The 18,058-nt window shown below is 45.2% G+C and overlaps 1 protein-coding gene across 1 annotated transcript in view; it reads right to left on the bottom strand.

Annotated features, from left to right (window-relative positions):
- Positions 1-16,443, bottom strand: part of CASS4 (Cas scaffolding protein family member 4) — a 48,075-nt gene extending 31,632 nt beyond the window's left edge. Inside the window, exon 1 of the mRNA XM_008060234.2 lies at positions 16,176-16,443. Coding sequence (XP_008058425.1) covers positions 16,176-16,211 — 36 coding nt within the window. The 5' untranslated portion in view covers positions 16,212-16,443. The remainder of the gene's footprint in view (positions 1-16,175) is intronic.
- Between the last annotated feature and the right edge of the window lie 1,615 nt (positions 16,444-18,058).

Genomic DNA, 18,058 nt, shown 5'->3' with positions numbered 1-18,058 from the left:
TATTTCCTCCCTCCTCTAATCTGCTAGCTCTTAAGTGCAAATGCATGCAAATCTAGAAAGCAATGGTTCCAAGACAGCCACAGTCAGGAGCAGCAACCTCTTAACAATTGTAGGAGCTGAGAAAGAAAGAAATATATATATATATAAATGAGGCAGGCGAGGTGTAGGACATTTGGGTGTGGTGGAGACTGTGGCATGCTCAGGCAGATTTTACTTTACTTTTGAAAGGAGGCACCTATAGAAACCTAGAATAAACTCAGTTTAGCATAGTCTTTTTGCCTCAGCATAGTAATTTTTGCTTAGACTTTACCCTTGACACGCTTTGAATCTAGCACAGGTTAGACATAGATAGATAAATTTCCAATAGACAGGTTTTAGAAAGCATTCAGACATTCTACTGCAGACCAAACTCTCAGTAAATCTCCATCAGATGCAAGACAAGGACAGAGCTATAGAAATGATAATAGACCACCTTTTGGTCAAGGAGTTTGTGGACTGCAAATGTTTGACAAATCTCTTACAAGAAAACCCCCTTCCCTTGTCTCCCCCCATCTAGCACACTACCATGGCAGCAATCTTGTGACTAACCCACCCATCTGCCTTCTGTCCATCACCTGACATCAGTACCTGCGCTTTCCTGTCCCTTCGTGATGATTGGAGCAGATCACCACCCAATCACCTTAATGACCTTTCCCCATCAAAGGGAAGGGTTAAAAGGACTCAAGCACAAGCAGCCATTGCCAGGTCATTGCTGTCATTGCCTTACTAGACTCTGTGTGGCCATGTACTCTTTGAGCTATGGCTGTCACAATGCTTCCTGGCTTTGGCCCCCTTCTCTACCTTGAGGAGGTGGATCTCCTCTTTCTTTCTCTCTCTAATTTTACTTTCTAAATAAACTATATTTTCTAATCTAACATCTGTGCAATTCTTTGCATCTTTCTTGCGGCATCGGATCACACACTTATACCCACACCTAGGTGGGCCTGATCTAACTTTCTGGAGGCCCCGCTGGGAGAGTGTGACCCTAACACTTTTATTTTATTTTATTATTACCATTATTTTTTGAGTTGGAGTTTTACTGTCACCTAGGCTGGAGTACAGTGGCATGCTCACAGCCACCTCAGACTTGACCTGCTGGGCTCAGATGATCCTTCCACATCAGCCTTCCAAGTAGCTGGAACTACAGGCACGCGCCACCAAGCCCAGCTAATTTTTTTGATTTACTGTAGAGATGAGGTCTCACCAAGTTGCCCAGGCTGGTCTCGAACCCTGGGTTCAGGCAATCCTCTCACCTCGGCCTCCTAAAGTGCTGGGATTACAGACGTGAGCCACTCCGCCTGGCTCAGCGGATTTTAAAATCTCACTACTCTGTTCCAGGCTTCCTTTGCAACCCAAAAGCTCATAGCCAGGGAGCCCAAGCATTTCTGCCAATGCAGGCAATGAGCAATCTTTGCTCCAAAGCTTCCCATCGAGTTGTCCAACAGCATGTCCAGGCTGCCCCACAGTTTGAGGCTCTCTCTACCCTGTCCAGCTCCTTCCATCTTTCCCATCACAGTCTCAGGACAGCATCATGACTGCATCCTGCTACCTCCCTTTTACAACCCTTCTCCCCCCTAACTCTTGTATTCTGAAATTAAAAAGCTAGCAGCAGGCACGCCTGTAAGTCCAGCACTTTGGGAGGCCAAGGCAGGAAGATTGCTTGAAGCCAGGGGTTTGAGATTAGCATGAGCAACATAGTGAGATCCCATCTCTACAAAAAATTTGTTTAAAAAATAAGCTGGACATGGTGGCATGCACCTGTAGTCCCAACTACTCAGGAGGCTGAGGAGGGAGGACTGTTTGAACCTAGAAGTTCGAGACTGCAGTGAGCTATGATCCTAAAGGATAGGAGAGTGAAGATCATGAGATGGTTTTCATCCTCATAACACACAATATAATTATTTCTTTGGGAAGGCAGATCATCCCAAGAGGCCACTCGCACACATATGTGGAAAAAACCTGGGTGGCCATGATGTCTGGGTCTTTGCTCTGTACAAAAACGTAGAGCTCCAGGGTCAACAAGGACATATTTTTTCTACTAAAATCCTCCTTTGGGAAACTGTCCATGGGTGGCATTTCAGTTTCCTTCTCTCAGATTCCATGTCCTACTTCCAAGAACACTTAGCATTAAGTCAAGGTGATGGAGTCGTTCACATTTCCCCTTTTGAGGACCACAAGAAAATAGTTATAGGTAGACCACAATATTTTTTTTAAAACATACACTATAAATATCGAAAGTCCTCTGATGCCTGGGAAATGCGAGTCCCTGAAGTTCCTGAAGGAATTCCATGAGTGTAGGAGTGTTTGTTTTGAGACCAGTGAGATATTCTGCTGTTTATCTGGAGGAAGCTGAGCCCGGAGTCAAAATAGAATGGAGAGAGTTCTTTGATCACCTTGAAAGACAACGGTCTACCCTGGAAAGTACTTGGAAGTATTTCATATCATGCACATTCAAAGATAGACTAGGAAAGATCAAAGCAGACAGAATGGTGCTAACTGTTGACTGGTGAATGCTTATTTTCCATCACCTTTTAAAATACATCACGTTAAAAACAAAAGAGAAAGAAAAGTTTCCAAGAGCTTAAGAAAAATTCCCTCACCACCTCAATTTTTCCCACCCACATTCTCCAAAAAGGGAAGAAAGACAGAGGAGGAAGGATGACTGGGAGGAATCTAAATGACGTTTCTTTTGGGAGAGGTTTCTGATGGGTAGTAACGTTCTGTGGGGTAGTCTCAAGAGAGATGAAACAGGGATAATACATGTTTTGTTTTAGAGATGTCTTACTATGTTGCCCAGGTTGGGTACCGTGGTTAGTCACAGGCATGATCATGGCTCACTGAAGCCTTGAATATCTGGGCTCAAGCAATCCTCCTGCCTCAGCCTCACGGGTAGCTGGGACTACAGGCATACACCACTGCACTTGGCTGAAGAAGTCACGACAAAAACCAGGCATGATAGCTCATGCCTGTAATCTCAACACTTTGGGAGGCCAAGGCAGAGGATTGCTAGAGCCCAGGAGTTTGAGATCAGCTTGGGTAACAAAGCGAGATCTCATCTCTACAAAAAATTAAAAAAAAAAATTAACTGGGTGTAATGGTGTACATTTATAGTCCCAGCTACTTGGGAGGCTGAGGCAGAAGAATTGCCTGAGCCCAGGATGTCGAGGCTGCCATGAACCATGATCATGTCCCTGCACTACAGTCTGGGCGACAGAGTGAGATCCTGACTCAAAAAAAAAAAAAAGTCACAGCAAAGGTGATCTGGAAGAGGTCTCCTCTTTGCAACCCCACCCCACATAACAATACAGACTTTCTTACACAGTGCGCATGTCAGCTTCTATTATTTTTCCTATAATTAACTTAAAATGGAGGAAAATTCTCTCTAATATTTTGGATGCAAACTAGCCCCTCATGAGACCAGTCTACTTGCCCTGAGGAGAGGGTCAGGTCAGTCACACTCCAATTACCCAGGAATTGTGTCTGTCTACAATTTAGCCAATGCCTAGTAAGGACAGCAACTCTGTGCCAGGCATTGTGATAAGTAATTAGCAGTGATTATCTCATTTGATATTCACACCCCATGATTCCGGTCCTGTTACTAACATCTCATTTAAGACAGGAGAATGCTCAGGTACAGAGAAGGTGAGTAAATAGCCTAAGGTAGCTCAGAGAGCTAGGGCCAGAGCCAGGATTGGAACCCAGGCCATTGTGAGCCAGGAGCCCTTTCCATCTACAATCCCGGCTGCTTAGCACAGACTGTATCACAAGATGGCACGTGCATCTCAGTGGATGTGGGATGAATGAATGACAATGTGTGCCCCCTGAGTGAGGGAGATGAAGCTGAGGAAACACAGAACCTTTGCATAACGGCATACAATACAGCCATGACAGAGAATGAGGCAGAATTTATCTAAGCTGAGATGGAACAGTCTCCAAATTTTAGTACTAAATTTTTGAAAAAGAGCAAGATGAGAAACTGTATAACAGCAGTCCCCAACCTTTTTGGCATCAGGGACAGGTTTCGTGAAGACAATTTTTCCATGGGCCTGGGTGCGGTGTCGTGGGCGGGGGATGATTTCAGATGATTCAAGCATATGACATTTATTGTGTGCTTTATTTCTATTATTATTACATTGTAATATATAATGAAATAATTATACAAGTCACCATCATGCAGAATCCGTGGGAGCCCTGAGCTTGTTTTCCTGCAACTAGAGGGTCCCATCTGGGTGCGACGGGAGACAGTGACATCCCAAGTGTGTTGCTTATGTCCAGTCTACTCCATAATCTTGTTTTGGTTGCTGTCACTGCAGAAAACCCTGATTCACAAAGATAGGACATTGGATAGCCGGGTGTGGTAGTGCTCAGCTGTAGTTCCAGCTACTTGGAAGGCTGAGGCAGAAGGATTGCCTGAGCCCAGCAGTTCAAGGCTGCGGTGGCCGTGTGCGTGCCACTGCACTCCGGCCTGGGTGACAGAGTGAGACTCCAACTCCAAAAAAAAAAAAAAAAGGACATTGGAAATGGAAACAGGCTTTTCAGTGCTGATCTGACAAGAGGCGGAGCTCGGGTGGCAATGTAGCGATGGGGAGTGGCTCTAAATACAGATGAAGCTTTGCTTGCCCAACTGCTCACCTCCTGCTATGAGGCCCGGTTCCTAACAGGCCACGGACCAGTACTGGGGACCCCTGATATATATGGTATGTCCCCCACTTATGCTTTTATAGGTATGGCATCTTTCTGGAAGATTATGTTAGGCACTGGGGGTCCCCCCTCCTGTCTCAGGAGCTAGAGGCTTGGGATTAGGGGAAAACACTTTCAGTCCATGTTGATTTGTACAGTTTGAATCTTGTAAATTTTTATTTTTAGAGACAGGGTCTTGCTCTGTCACCCAGTTTAGGGTGTAGTGGTGCAGCCATAGCTCACTGCTGCCTCAAACTCTTGGGCTCAAGTGATCTCCCATCTCAGCCTTGCAAGTGTCTGGGACTACAGGTACACACCACCATGCCCAGCTACATTTTTAAAAAAATGTTTTGAGCCGGGTTCGGTGGCTCAGCCTGTAATCCCGCGCTTTGGGAGGCTGAGGTGAGTGGATTGCCTGAGCTCGTGGGTTCGAGACCTGCCTGGGCAACTTGGCGAGACTTCATCTCTACAATAAAATCAAAAAAATTAGCTGGGCGTGGTAGTGTGCGCCTGTAGTTCCAGCTACTTGGAAGGCTGAGGTGGAAGCATCGCCAGAGTCTAGCAGGTCGAGGCTGCGGTGGCCGGGAGTGGCCACTGCACTCCAGTATGGGCAACAGAGTGAGACTCCAACTCAAAATAAAATAAAAATAAAAAAACAAAAAATAAAAAAATGTTTTGTGGAGACAGAGTCTTGCTATGTTGCCCAGGCTGGTCTCTAACTCCTGGCCTCAAGTGATCCTTCTGCTTTGGCCTCCCAACGTGCTAGCTAGGTTTACAGGTGTGAGCTATCCTGCCTGGTCTTACAACCAGAATTTTTTCAAACAATGTGTAGATGTTTTTCTTTTGAAATATACAAATCTAGTTTAAAAAAGGATTCTTAGCCAGATGTGATGGCTCAGGCCTGTCATCCCAGCACTTTTGGAAGGCGGAGGTGAGAGGATTGCCTGAGTCCAGGAGTTCAAGATCAGTTTGGGCAACTTGGCGAGACCTCTTCTTTACAATAAATCAAAAAATTAGCCAGGTGTAGTTACACATGCCTGTAGCTCCAGATACTTGGACAGCTGAGGCGGAAGGATCGCCTGAGCCCAGGAGGTTGAGGCTGCGGTGGCCGCGAGCTTGCCACTGTACTCCAGCCTGGGTGACAGAGTGAGACTCCAACTCAAAAAAATAAAAAGGATTATTTCCTGTTGGAAGAGAATGACTTGTACTTTGTTAATAACTGCTGCCTGTCAGTGTCACTTAAGCTCTTTCTACTCCGTCTTAATCTTGGCCCAGAGCAGTTTGCCACACAAAGGAAGGCTTCTCATATTCCTAAACATTTGGAAGGACAAACTTTCCCATCCCCTTCCTGTCACCCATCCCTCCCAGGGACTGCACCGGCAAGCTGTTTTTGAGATCCAACTGATTGTGTGAGCATTGACCTCACCACAGCAACTTCAGGTAAGGCTGCAGGGTGGAGGCACACAGAAAAGGCAACCACGACTGTTTGTCGTGGAATCTGACTGCAGGGGCCTGAGGAATCCCAGACATCTAGGCTGGAAGAGCTGTAAAGGGTTGTCTGGCCTGGCCCAAGCAAGCTGGGGAGGCACTGAATGGGTGCCTAAGCTCCTAGGGAGGTTCACTGCCCTTTCACCCATCCAGGCACTCCCAGCGCTCCACTTTGGCCAGCTATGGAATGTTGTGGGTCCTGCCACCCAGATCGTGTGCCAGACTGGAAGTTCATCCCCCATGGGATGTGCTACACACAGCCAGAATCAGGATGTGTGGCAGCAGGACGCAGTAGCCAAGTGCTGTACCATGTGCCATGGGAAAAGGCATTGACATAGACCACCTGCCTGCTCTCCTGTCTCCTGGAGTTGTGCTGTGAGGTCACTGCTGGGAAGGAACCAGCCACCTCTGCCGTCTTTTCTCACCCTCATCTATCATTCATTGCTTCCCCCTCCCTCCTTTTTGCTGGCTGATTCCTGCCTTCTGATCGCCTCTTCTTCCTTCCCTCCTCTTTAATCATCTCCCTTTGACATAGTTGTCCAAAAAAAATGCTGTGATCTTCACTTTTATTTTCCCTCATGAATTTCAATAGCTTTCCGTATCCACATTGACATATAAGAGTAAAATTCCATAATTTATGGGGAACGGAGAGCCACTGAAAATAGCAAAATGGTATCTCATCCTCAGAACTTACTCTGAGAATTTGCAACTGTATCAAATTATTTTCCTCAGTTTGTCAGTCCAATTGTGGTGAGAGAATCAGATCAGGAGGCTGTAAAACTTTAGGCAACTTTGTTTCAATCATCTGCATTTCATTATCAGAAATATTTAGAATGTTTTCAATGAGCTGACAGCTAATCATTTGCATCATCCTGTAACATAAAGGAGAGTTGTTTCTAAAAACTTAGCAAAGTTTTTTGTTATTTTTTTTTAACTCAATGTGAGACACTGAAGGAAAACTGCTGGGGTGTGTGTGTGTGTGTGTGTGTGACGTGTGTGTGTGTGTGTGTGTGTGTGTGTGTGTGTGTGTGTGTGACTAATTTTCAGTTGCCAGATGGGCTGGGCAAACAACTGAGTTTCTGCTTTAGCTTTCTTTTGAAATAGGTGAACATTCTTTAATGAACAATCCCAGGATGTGCAGAAAATGGTCAGAAGTAACCAAGTGTGACACTGAAACGCTTTTTCCCCAATTCCTTTTATCTTTAACAGCTAAGCTTTAAAATGAAACTTAACTGAATAGAATATGACTTTTTAAGCAAAATATACATTCTCTCTTTTTTGCTTCAAAACCTGGCCCCTGAAACAACTCTCAGTTGTTTCCAGTGGTGCGACAGGTACTTGGAAAACATTACTACCCACTTCCTTAACATAAGGAGGAAAATTTGAAATAAGTTTTAGACCCCCTTCCACAGTTACTCAGGGTTTCAAGTAATCCAACAGTTGCAGGAAATGAATGTCAGAAGAGAGAAACTTAGATACTCACATTCACCTTCATCTTGGTCCTTTAAAGAAATCATGCTTACAATTATTTGCCATAGCCTGGAAAACGCACAGGAGTCGCTTCAGAAGGGAAACCTTTCTGTGGGAGCTGGTACAGGAATGCTGTGAGGTCTGGGGTCTAAAACACAGAAGCTTGAATGGTGCCTTTTCTGCAGCTGTTCCTGCCAATGAACCTGGGCTGAACTAACAGCCCTGGGAAAGGACAGGCAGTCACATAATGCCTTCTCTCTCCACATTCCTGGGGGTTCCCTCCCATCCATCTTGATGCAAACAGCCATTGTGGCTACTTCATCCACAGGCACAAGGTCAAAAAAAGCGAGTAAACCTGATGAACTTGAATTTGAGAAGGGATAGGAAAGAAAAAGGAAAACCTAAATAAAAGGATGATCCCTTGCTTTCCTAAAACCTCTAAAAATAATTCTAGTTGGGCAAGGTGGCACAAGCCTGTAGTCCCAGCTACTCGTGAGGCTGAGGCAAAGCATCACTTAAGTCCAGAAGGTCGAGGCTGCAGTGAGCTGTGAACATGCCACTGATCATGCCACTCAGCCTGGGTGACAGGGTGACATCTCGACTCAAAAAAAAGGCCGGGTGCGGTGGCTCACGCATGTAATCCCAGCATTTTGGGAGGCTAAGGCGGGAAAATTGCTTGAACCCAGGAGTTTGAGGCCAGCCTAGACAACATAGTGAGACCTCATCTCTACAAAAAAGGAAAAAGAAAATTAGCTAGGTGGGTTGGTGTGTGCCTGTAAATCCAGATACTCAGGAGACCGAGGCAGGAGGATTGCCTGAGCCCAGGAGGTTGAGGGTGTGGTGAGCTGTGATTGCTTCACTGCACTCCTCCAGCCTGGGTGACATGGTGAGACCCTGACTCAAAATGAATGAATGAATGAATGAATAGGTGAATGAATGAATGAATAAATATATAAATTAATATGTCATTCTGAACGATGGCATATTTTGTGAATAAGCACAAACTTTAACTGGCTTCTCCATAATGCTGAACTCCAACTAATCTGGCTTTGAATTCTTCCTGATGATTCAGATGAAAAAGCCATACAGTACAGGGACTTCTGTAACTAGAGAATGCACTGCCTACTAAAGGGACTTTGAGGAAGAGGTTGTGGCCCCCCAAAATTTCCAAAGCCACCTGGTGGAAATGAAACAGCTACTTCCCTGATAACCGAATCCTGTGGTTTTCCAGTAGGTTTGGGTCTTACCAAGATCAACTTGCTTGAATGTACTTCCCTCATTCATGGAGACCTTGGTACACCGCACTTTTAGGGCTTCATTAAATTGGCATTTATTCATCAAGCCCCTACTGTGTGTCAGACAATGTGTGCTGGAGGGAACAGGCAACCAGATTCCCTTGATCCAAGCTCAGGACTGAGATGATACACCAGTCAAGATCTCCCGGCCTTCAAATCACTGATTTTCTGGGATGTGGGCCAAGATGGGTCCATGTTATATCAGACTACATTCCATTGCTCAGCGTGTTCTCAAGATCTTGCTAATTACAGACTTACCACTGCCTCTCACCTCCAAGTGCCCTGCCTGCTGGCCAAGTTGACCAAGTCCCTGAGTTACTGTTTAAGATACTTTATTGGGAAGCAGGGTTTATAAGGAATGTTGGGTCAAGGGGTCCAGAATTTCACCCTCACTCATGAAACACTCACTGAGGGAGGAAGGCAAGTGACTGGGAATCTCTCTGGGTCTCAGTTCTTTTCATCCGAAAGTGAGGTAGCTTTTTTTTTTTTTTTGAGTTGGAGTCTCACTCTGTCACCCAGACTGGAGTGCGGTGGCCTCAATCTGCTGTGCTCTGGCAATCCTTCCGCCTCAGCCTTCCGAGTAGCTGACTACAGGCGCGCGCTACCACGCCCGGCTAATTTTTGATTTATTGTAGAGATGAGGTCTCGCCAAGTTGCCTAGGCGGGTCTCGAACTTGCGGGTTCAGGCAATCCACTCACCTCAGCCTCCCAAAGGCGCGGGATTACAGGCTGAGCCACCGAGTCCGGCTAGTGAGGTAGCTTTGTAGGAGATCTCTAAGTTCCCATCCAGCTGCAAAGCCTATATTTTGCACAATTTCTTCTCCTACTTTTATCTTGTAGGTCATGAAAGCCATCAGAGGGATTACAAAGAATATAATATGTGGGTGCTTTTCTTTTCTAATTTTGTTTCCTTTCCTTCTTTCATTTTCTTTTCTTCTTTTTTTTGAAGAGAAAAAATGAAGAAAAATTCGGAGAAAGGCGTTTTTTGCTATTTGATTGGTCATAAGCCATGATGCTGACTCCAGTTAGAAGACAGTTTTGTCTAAGACTGTGTTTCTGAACCTGTATGTATCTAGCAATTGCAGGTTTCCTGTCAGACCCACGTGCCACCCCCTGTGTATGTTTTAAAGTAAAATCATAAATCGAGTCAATTAAAAAACAACAATGCTCCCTAAGAAGTATTACCTATGAAGTTATAGGTATGATAAGCTGGTTTTAGTTTTGTTCTAATGCATATTAAGACACATCAGGAATATACACACAAAATTTTTCTGTGTGCCAGGCCTACAATCATCTGGCGTGTCGGTGGTCACGGTCCCTGAAGTGTGATTTTTTTTCCATTTGATCGATTGGAAAGAACTCAAACTGGCTGAAGACATTCAATGGATCACAGAGAAATGAGTGAGGGTTCAGCCTTGTTCACCAAATTCTCCATTTTTGCATGGTCACTTTTTGAAGTGTTTGGGAAAGCAAGAAGCTACACTGTTCTTTAAACTTTTCTTCTTTCATTCTGTTTGTGTGAATTTATTCCAGTTCACTAGGTTTATTCCTTTTGTTGTCAACCTCGGGCTATGGATGAACCCAACCCAGCCCTTATTTGGGATAGCCAGAGGAAGGGTAGAGAGAATGTTGTGTGTAACTGGTCCTGTTTCCTAGTGGTTGATCACCTCACTCTGGGAAACACAGTGTAAGAAAGGCGCACTCTGAAATACTCGCTTTTAGCAATGGGTTCTCAAGCTTTTAGCCCCCTTTCAACTGGGGGTCAAGTTTAAGTTCCGAACCCCAAGTGAATATTCTACAAAGTGCTTTTTACTTGTTAATGAGAAGGCAAATCCCTCCAAGGGAGAAAGACTCTACTTAATTTTTTTTTTTTTTTAGTAGGAGTCTCACTCTGTCATCCAGGCTGGAGTGCAGTGGTATGCTCATGGCCACCTCAGCCTCTACCTTCTTGGCTCACGTGATCCTTCCACCTCAGCCTTCCAAGTTGTTGGAACCACAGGCACAACCACCACACCCGGCTAATTTTTTTGATTTATTGTAGAGATAAGGTCTTGTCAAGTTGCCTAGGCTGGTCTTGAACCCCTGGACTCAGGCAATCCTCTTGCCTCCGCCTCCCGAAGTGCTGGAACTCCAGGGGTGAGCCACGGTGCCTGGCCCCTATTGCTTTCTTACCCATGCCCCACTAACGACAAAAACTGCCCTTGATTCTCAGGTGAAGCAACCATTTAAAGAAAATGAACATTCTGGCGTGTGGTTATTAAAAAAATTTAAAGAACAATAAGAAGCTAGGTGAGGTGGCTCATGCCTATAATTCCGGTGCTTTGGGAGGTTGAGGCAGGGGGATCACTTGAGGCCAGGTGGTTGAGGCTGCAATGAGCCATGATCCTGCCACTGCACTCCATCCTGGGCGGCAGTGAGACTTTGTTTCAAATAAAAGAACAATACATCCACTAATATAAAATCATGTAGCAGTCTCTCAGGAGTGGTCAGATGAGTGACCCAGAATTGCCTGTGAATAAGTTTGCCGTGGTCTACACCCATCTCCTCTGGGAGTTTTAAGCATGTGGAGCCCAATGCTGAGAGCTGGGGGAGGTGATTCCAGGCACAGGAGGCTGCTGCGTTCTCAGTGTTAGCTCAGCTTCTCGTGGGCACATACACAACACTCCTCTTCCCCCATGAATGGCTTATGAGCAATACGTTTGGAAATGGTTCCTAAAAAATTCATTTCCCTTTTCTGCAACTCAAGCTGGAGCCTCTAATCTCCCCCTCAGGGGCATCCTCAGCCACCTCCCACCTTCCTCCTTTTAAGCGATTTCCCCCTCAGGCCCTGGTCATTTCCTCCCTGAGTCATTGCAGTTCCAGAAGGACCTAGCTGTGTTTCTAATGGTCGCTTCCGCATTCCATGATCATGCTGGCCAAGCTCCTTTGAAGAGGCTTAGCAGACTTCCCCCCCCCTTTTTTTTAAGAGACAGGGTCTTCTCTGTTGCCTAGGCTGGAGTACAGTGGTACAATCATAGCTCACTGCAGCTTTGAACTCCTGAGCTCAGATAATCCTCCCACATCAGCCTCCAGAATAACTGGGACTATAGTCATGCACCATCATGCCCAGCTAATTTTTCATTTTTTTGTAGAGACAAGGTCTCACTATGTTGCCCAGGTTTGTCTAGAACTCCTGAGCTCAAGCGATCCTCCCACCTCAACCTTCCAAAGAGGTGGAATTTCAGGTGTGAGCCACCGTGCCCAGACTAGTCTTAGCAGACTTGTAAAGTTTTGGGGTGGTCATGGGAACAGATGACCAGGTTCCCTTGATCTAAGCTCAGGATTGAAATGATACACCAGTCAAGTTCTCTCAGGTCTTCAAATAATTGATTCCAAGTAAGGGAAATTCCCAGTTACTTGCCCTCCTCCCTAAGTAAGTATTTCATGAGTGAGGGCGGAATTCTCAACCCCTTGCCTTGACCCAACATTCTTCCCAAACCCTGCTTCCCAATGACATATCTTAGACAGTAACTCAGGGACTTGGCCGGCAGGCAGGGGGCTTGGAGGTGAGAGGCAATGGGAAGGCTGTAAGTAGGGCAGGATTTCTAGAGCACGCTGAGCTGTAGAATGCAGTCTGGCATGACATATACTCTAGCTTTTTTTCCCCCTAAGTGCACTCTATAGGAAATAAAATGTTCAACCATTAAAGATTATTAAACAAGGGAGCAAATAATGAGTATGTAAAGGAGTTTTTATCAACCATAATAACAATTCATTAAATACTGAGAGGGGACTAGATACTTGCTCTTGGTGGTATTTGGAACAGTGTTTGGCACACAGTAGGTACTCAGAATTTGTTGGAGGGATGAAAGCTACATTGTTTCCTTGAATCCAACATAGCACATGTCGCTCAATTAAGGCTCTCTGCTCCTTGATTTACTGTTCTTCCTGCTCACACCCTCCAGCAGTCTCAAACACCAAAAGTTTTATTTTTTTCAAGACAGCTATGTATCCCCTTCTGTCTATGGGGAGCAGCAGGGAACTGTCTGACATGGAAGATGAAACCACTTATGCTTAAGTCTCCAAGTTTTTGTCCCTGGTTCTGCTCGTTCCTACTACAGTCCCTTGGTTGCTTAGCAACTTAAGCAATCTTGAAAACACAAATCAGAGCATGTCATCTCCTGCCTTAAGTGGGCCAGTGGCTTCCATTGCAATTAGAATGACTTCAAAGCTCATACAGCCAACTGGGCCCTCCGTGACCCCCGTTTACACCTCAAATCTCACTTCCGACTGTGCTCTCTCCTGGTTTACTCTGCTCCAACCCCCAGGTCTCTTGAAGGATACTTCATTATGCTTAATTCATTATGTTTAATTCATTCCCACCACAGGGCCTTTTTATCTGCTGTCTCCTCTGCCTGGAATGCTTTCCCCATCACTGGGGTCTCCAGAGCGGTCCTTTCCAACCATCAACCCCAGCGGATCACCCTGTTTTATTGTCTTTGCGCCAGTCATCATCACCTGGAATCCCATGTCTTTTCACTCTCTTACTGTTGTGCTGACCCCACTTGAACGTCAGCTCTGTCTTGATCACCACGAACCCCCAGAACCCACTGATGGTGTGTCAGATGAATGACTGAGCCAGGGATGGTGAACCGTGTTTGCCTATTGCAACTGGGTTATTTTGCCTTGGGGATAGAAGAAGGAAGGAAGTTGCTGGACAAGGTCAGAGGGAGGCTACAGGTCCTGTGATCTTTATTTCAATAATAACAGCTTGAGTCTAAGGCAATATTTGTCCATGGAGAAGGAGAGGGCCACTTCTCCAGAGTCTAGACTGAGCTGCGGGTTAGGCTGGGGCCGGATAGGGGTTAGGGAGCTGAGAGTCAGGGATGAACTCTGTTCCCAGATGTCTGCCGAGTAGAAAGTGCTGTTCCTGTCCTTGCAGCAAGGCTATGTTGCAAGGGCTCCACCTGTACTCACTGGAAACTCCCATTCATTCACACACACTACCACAACGCATTTACTAGTACAGACATTGTCCTAGGCAATAGAGATGGGGCATTGAATGAGAAAGCTCAGGTTTGTCCCTCATGAAATTTCCTTTTCCAAGGGAGAGACAGATGAGCAAACAGGGAAGATAATTTTGGATATTGATAAGATAGACTTGTAAGACATCTTATAAGATGAGAGCGACGGGGGTGGGTGTGTAGGGGGAGTTGATTTACATAAGGCAGTCCAGAGAGGTCCCTGGGTGAGGTAACACTTTGCACGTGATCGCATTTGCCCCTCTGCAACGAAGGACGATTTTGAAATGTCCTGCTAATCCCCTCAGAGCTGCCAAAGGCTCTAGGCATGTGAGAAACTGCTCCCACTCACAAAGAAAGCCCTGTTGGGCTTTCTTGCCCAGAACCGCTGAAACAAGCCAAGTCCGAGCAAGCAGCAGACAAATCTGACGATGCCCACCATCATATTTCTCATCTAAACCAATCTTGAGAATGTGGGAGAGTTTTTTTTAAAAAACTCTGTCTTTACATAGGTCTTCCTTGAACAAGTCTAGAACTATTTTTCCACTCAGAATTGAGGTAGAAGAGAACCAAAGAGTGCTTGCTCTTTAATTGAGGCTAAATCTAAAACTCTAAGCACATTCGAGCACAGTTTAAATATTCTTCAAGCACAAATATTGGACCATTCACTCTTCAGCAACATAATAGAGATGCTTATTTAAAAACTCCTCAACCAGGCTTGGTGGCTCAGCCTGTAATCCCGTGGTTTGGGAGGCTGAGGTGAGTGGATTGCCTGAGCCCGCAGATTCGAGACCCGCCTGGGCAACTTGGTGAGACCTCATCTCTACAATAGATCAAAAAATTAGCCGGGCGTGGTAGCGTGCGCCTGTAGTTCCAGCTACTTGGAAGGCTGAGCCGGAAGGATCGCTGGAGCACAGCAGGTCGAGGCTGCGGTGGCCGTGAGCGGCCACTGCACTCCAGTCTGGGTGACAAAGTGAGATTCCAACTCAAAAAAATAAAAAATAAATAAAAATAATAATAAAAAAATAAAAACTCCTTTCAGAAAACCAAGTGAGCACACAGCTGTCTTTATAAAAGAGAGAAAGTGGCTAGGCGTGGTAGCTCAAACCTGTAATCCCAGCACTTGGGAGGCCGAGGCATGAGGATTGCCTGAGCTCAGGGGTTCGAGACCACCCTAGGCAACTTGGTGAGACCTCATCTCTAAACTAAATCAAAATATAAGCCATACAAACATTTTTCCAACAGTTTGAAATTTTTCAAAGTAAATACCTGGGAACAAAATTCTAGAGTAGCTAAACTATTTATACATAGTTTATATAAGCAATGGTTACTCAGTCATAAATTCCACTAGTGGCATTTATTATTACTGTTGTTTAATTCTTATAAATAGGCTCCTCATTTGATACTTGTTTCATTTTTTTCTGTTTTACTCAAATTTTAAAAGAGTATAGCCAGATAAAAAACCATCAATCTCGAGCTTCACTTTCTTTATGCTTGAGTAGTTTTAAAATATGGTAGCCATTTTAGCTTTCTTTTCTTGCTGTGTTACCCAGGCTGGACTTGAACTCCCGGGTTCCAGGGGTCCTCCCACCTCAGCCTGTGGAGTGGCTGGGACTACAGGTACCAACCACTACACCTGGCTTATTTTACCTTTCTAAATAGCAAATCTTTTTTGATTCATGACGCAGACTTGAAATCTGTCTGAAAGCTCCACACAATACACAAGTCAACATAAAGATTGCATGCAAGTGCCCACTGCGGACTCAGCCCAGGAGGCTGAAGCTGATGTCTGGGCTCTGCTATTGGGAAGTGAGCACAGACATCAGTCAGGACAGTTAGGAGTGACACTGAGTGTCTTCAGGTTCCAGAGACAGAAGAAATCAGGGTGGGCTGAGGCAGAGACTCACATCTTGCTCAAGAAATTTGTTGGATGGTGGATAGATGCAGAGTGATGGATTGTGTTGTCAACCGAGGAAGCTGGTTTCTACTACAAAATCTTTTTCACCCACTTCGGACTCAAACGTAAGAGCATCACAGCACATGTTTCCCACACTGAAACTTAGGTAAACTTTTCCATTTCAAACTTACATGTCACTAATATTCATCCTTTGCCTTTATTAGAAAATCTGAACCAAAACTCATCAATATCTTAACCATCTCGATTGCCCCCCACACACACATTCAAACAGCCCCCATCACTCACCTTGGGCGCACCATCCATGATGCCTGTTTCTTTCATTTCGCAGATGGGCAACAGCTTCTTTGAGCTCCCCGGCAAATACCTCTGGCTTCAGAGGCAGGTTATGCAATGTCACACTGCTTGCTTCTGCTGGTTCTCAGAAACGGAATTCTATGGAGCTGTCTGACAACGCATGGGAACTTGTCAAAAAGATTCCCCCAGCAGGCAAACTTTCTGGACAGTCCGATAAGAGGACAACATGAAAGAGGTGAAGGAGGACAGACCACAAATAAAGGCCACAGTCTCACCTCAATGACTGGTGTCTGACTTTGTCTAAAAGTAGAGATTGTCACTCATTTGCTACGTGAAACCACAAAAGAAGAAGAAGGGGAAAAAAAAAAACTCTTCTGCTTTACAGGGGGAAGTTCCTACTTTGAAAAGCTTGGTGTACGAGCACACAGTACTCTTGCCCTTTGAACACTGTGGAATATCTCCCACTGAACAGACCAAGCTCATTTCCCTGATGAGAGGCCACCAGGCCAAATTTCTGATAGCGGTCAGCATTTCTTCCTTCCTGCTCCCTAAAACTTGCCTTATGCCAGTCAGGATAAAAGAAGTCATGCCTCCCTGTCAGCTGTACATGCTCCCCACTCTGAACACCATGCCCACTGCCGGATCTCTGCTCACAGTACTTAATGATGAATGCATCTTCTGGTTGCTGAGTCTGTACCAAGGGTTATACTGAGCACTACACCTGTATTCTTTCTCTTAAATCTAATAAACTGAATGCCTGCGCTGCACTTGAAACCACCACCAGCTCTGGCAGTTCATCACTTGCCAACTCTTTTGACTTTTCCTGAATTCAGACCCAACACCTCAAGGGGACCCACAGTGCAAAAACAAGTTTGTGTTTGCATTTTTATTTCATTTAAATAAGATGGCACTCATTCTAGCAACCCCAGGCTCGAGGTCCATCCCCAACCGGCTGTCTTCATTCACTGCTCTCTTCTTGCCAGACAGCACTACTGTCTTGTCTTCTGGTTGTCCCGTGTGTAGGTTTCTCAAGACTGAGCACCAGGACATAGTTACCTAACGAAATAGTGGACTGCTTTCTGGTCGAGACAATCCATCTTTACTTTTTTTTTTTTTTTCTTGAGACAGGGTCTTACTCAGTCACACAGGCTGGAGTGCAGTGGTACAATCATGACTCACTGCCGCCTTAACCTCCTGAGCTCAAGTGATCCTCCGGCCTCAGCCTCTTGAATAGTTGGGACTATAGGCATGAGCCACTGTCCCTGGCCTAAGAATCAATATCCTTCACACTTGGGTGCTGGAACAAAATCTAGAAATTTAGTAACATATGTTGAAATCATAGAATTTTAAATCCCAAAATTGCAAAAACAAAAAACTCATCACTAATTTGGGAAATAAAAGGAAGACAGCAGGAGGTAAGAGTTGAGATTAGAATAGCAGGGCTACATTAGAGTAGAATAATAACAGGTCTCATTAGAACAAAAGGGGCCTGGAGGTGGCTCATGACTGTAATCCTAGCACTTTGGGAGGCTGAGGTGGGAGGATTACTTGAGCCCAGGAGTTTGAAATCAGCCTAGGCAACATAGTGAGACATAGTGAGATATTGTCTCTACAAAAAATTAGCCAAGTATGGTGGCATGTACCTATAATACCAGTTACTTGGGAAGCTGAGGTTGGATCGTCTGAGCCCAGGAGGTCGAGCTTGTGGTGAGCTGTGATTGTGGTACTGCACTCCAGCCTGGGCAACAGAGATCCCGACTGAAAAAAAGAAACCCTGGCAGCAGAAGGGCTCTCTTATTCATGTTTTTGCAATACCATATAACCTCCATGGAACACACCTTTCTTTTTCTTATTTAAAAGGGCCCAGAAACTAT

Source organism: Carlito syrichta, unplaced genomic scaffold, assembly GCF_000164805.1.
Source record: "Carlito syrichta isolate Samal-C Ts95f unplaced genomic scaffold, Tarsius_syrichta-2.0.1 Scaffold304561, whole genome shotgun sequence".
NCBI lineage: Eukaryota > Metazoa > Chordata > Mammalia > Primates > Tarsiidae > Carlito > Carlito syrichta.
This window is presented reverse-complemented; position numbering and strand designations above follow the sequence as displayed.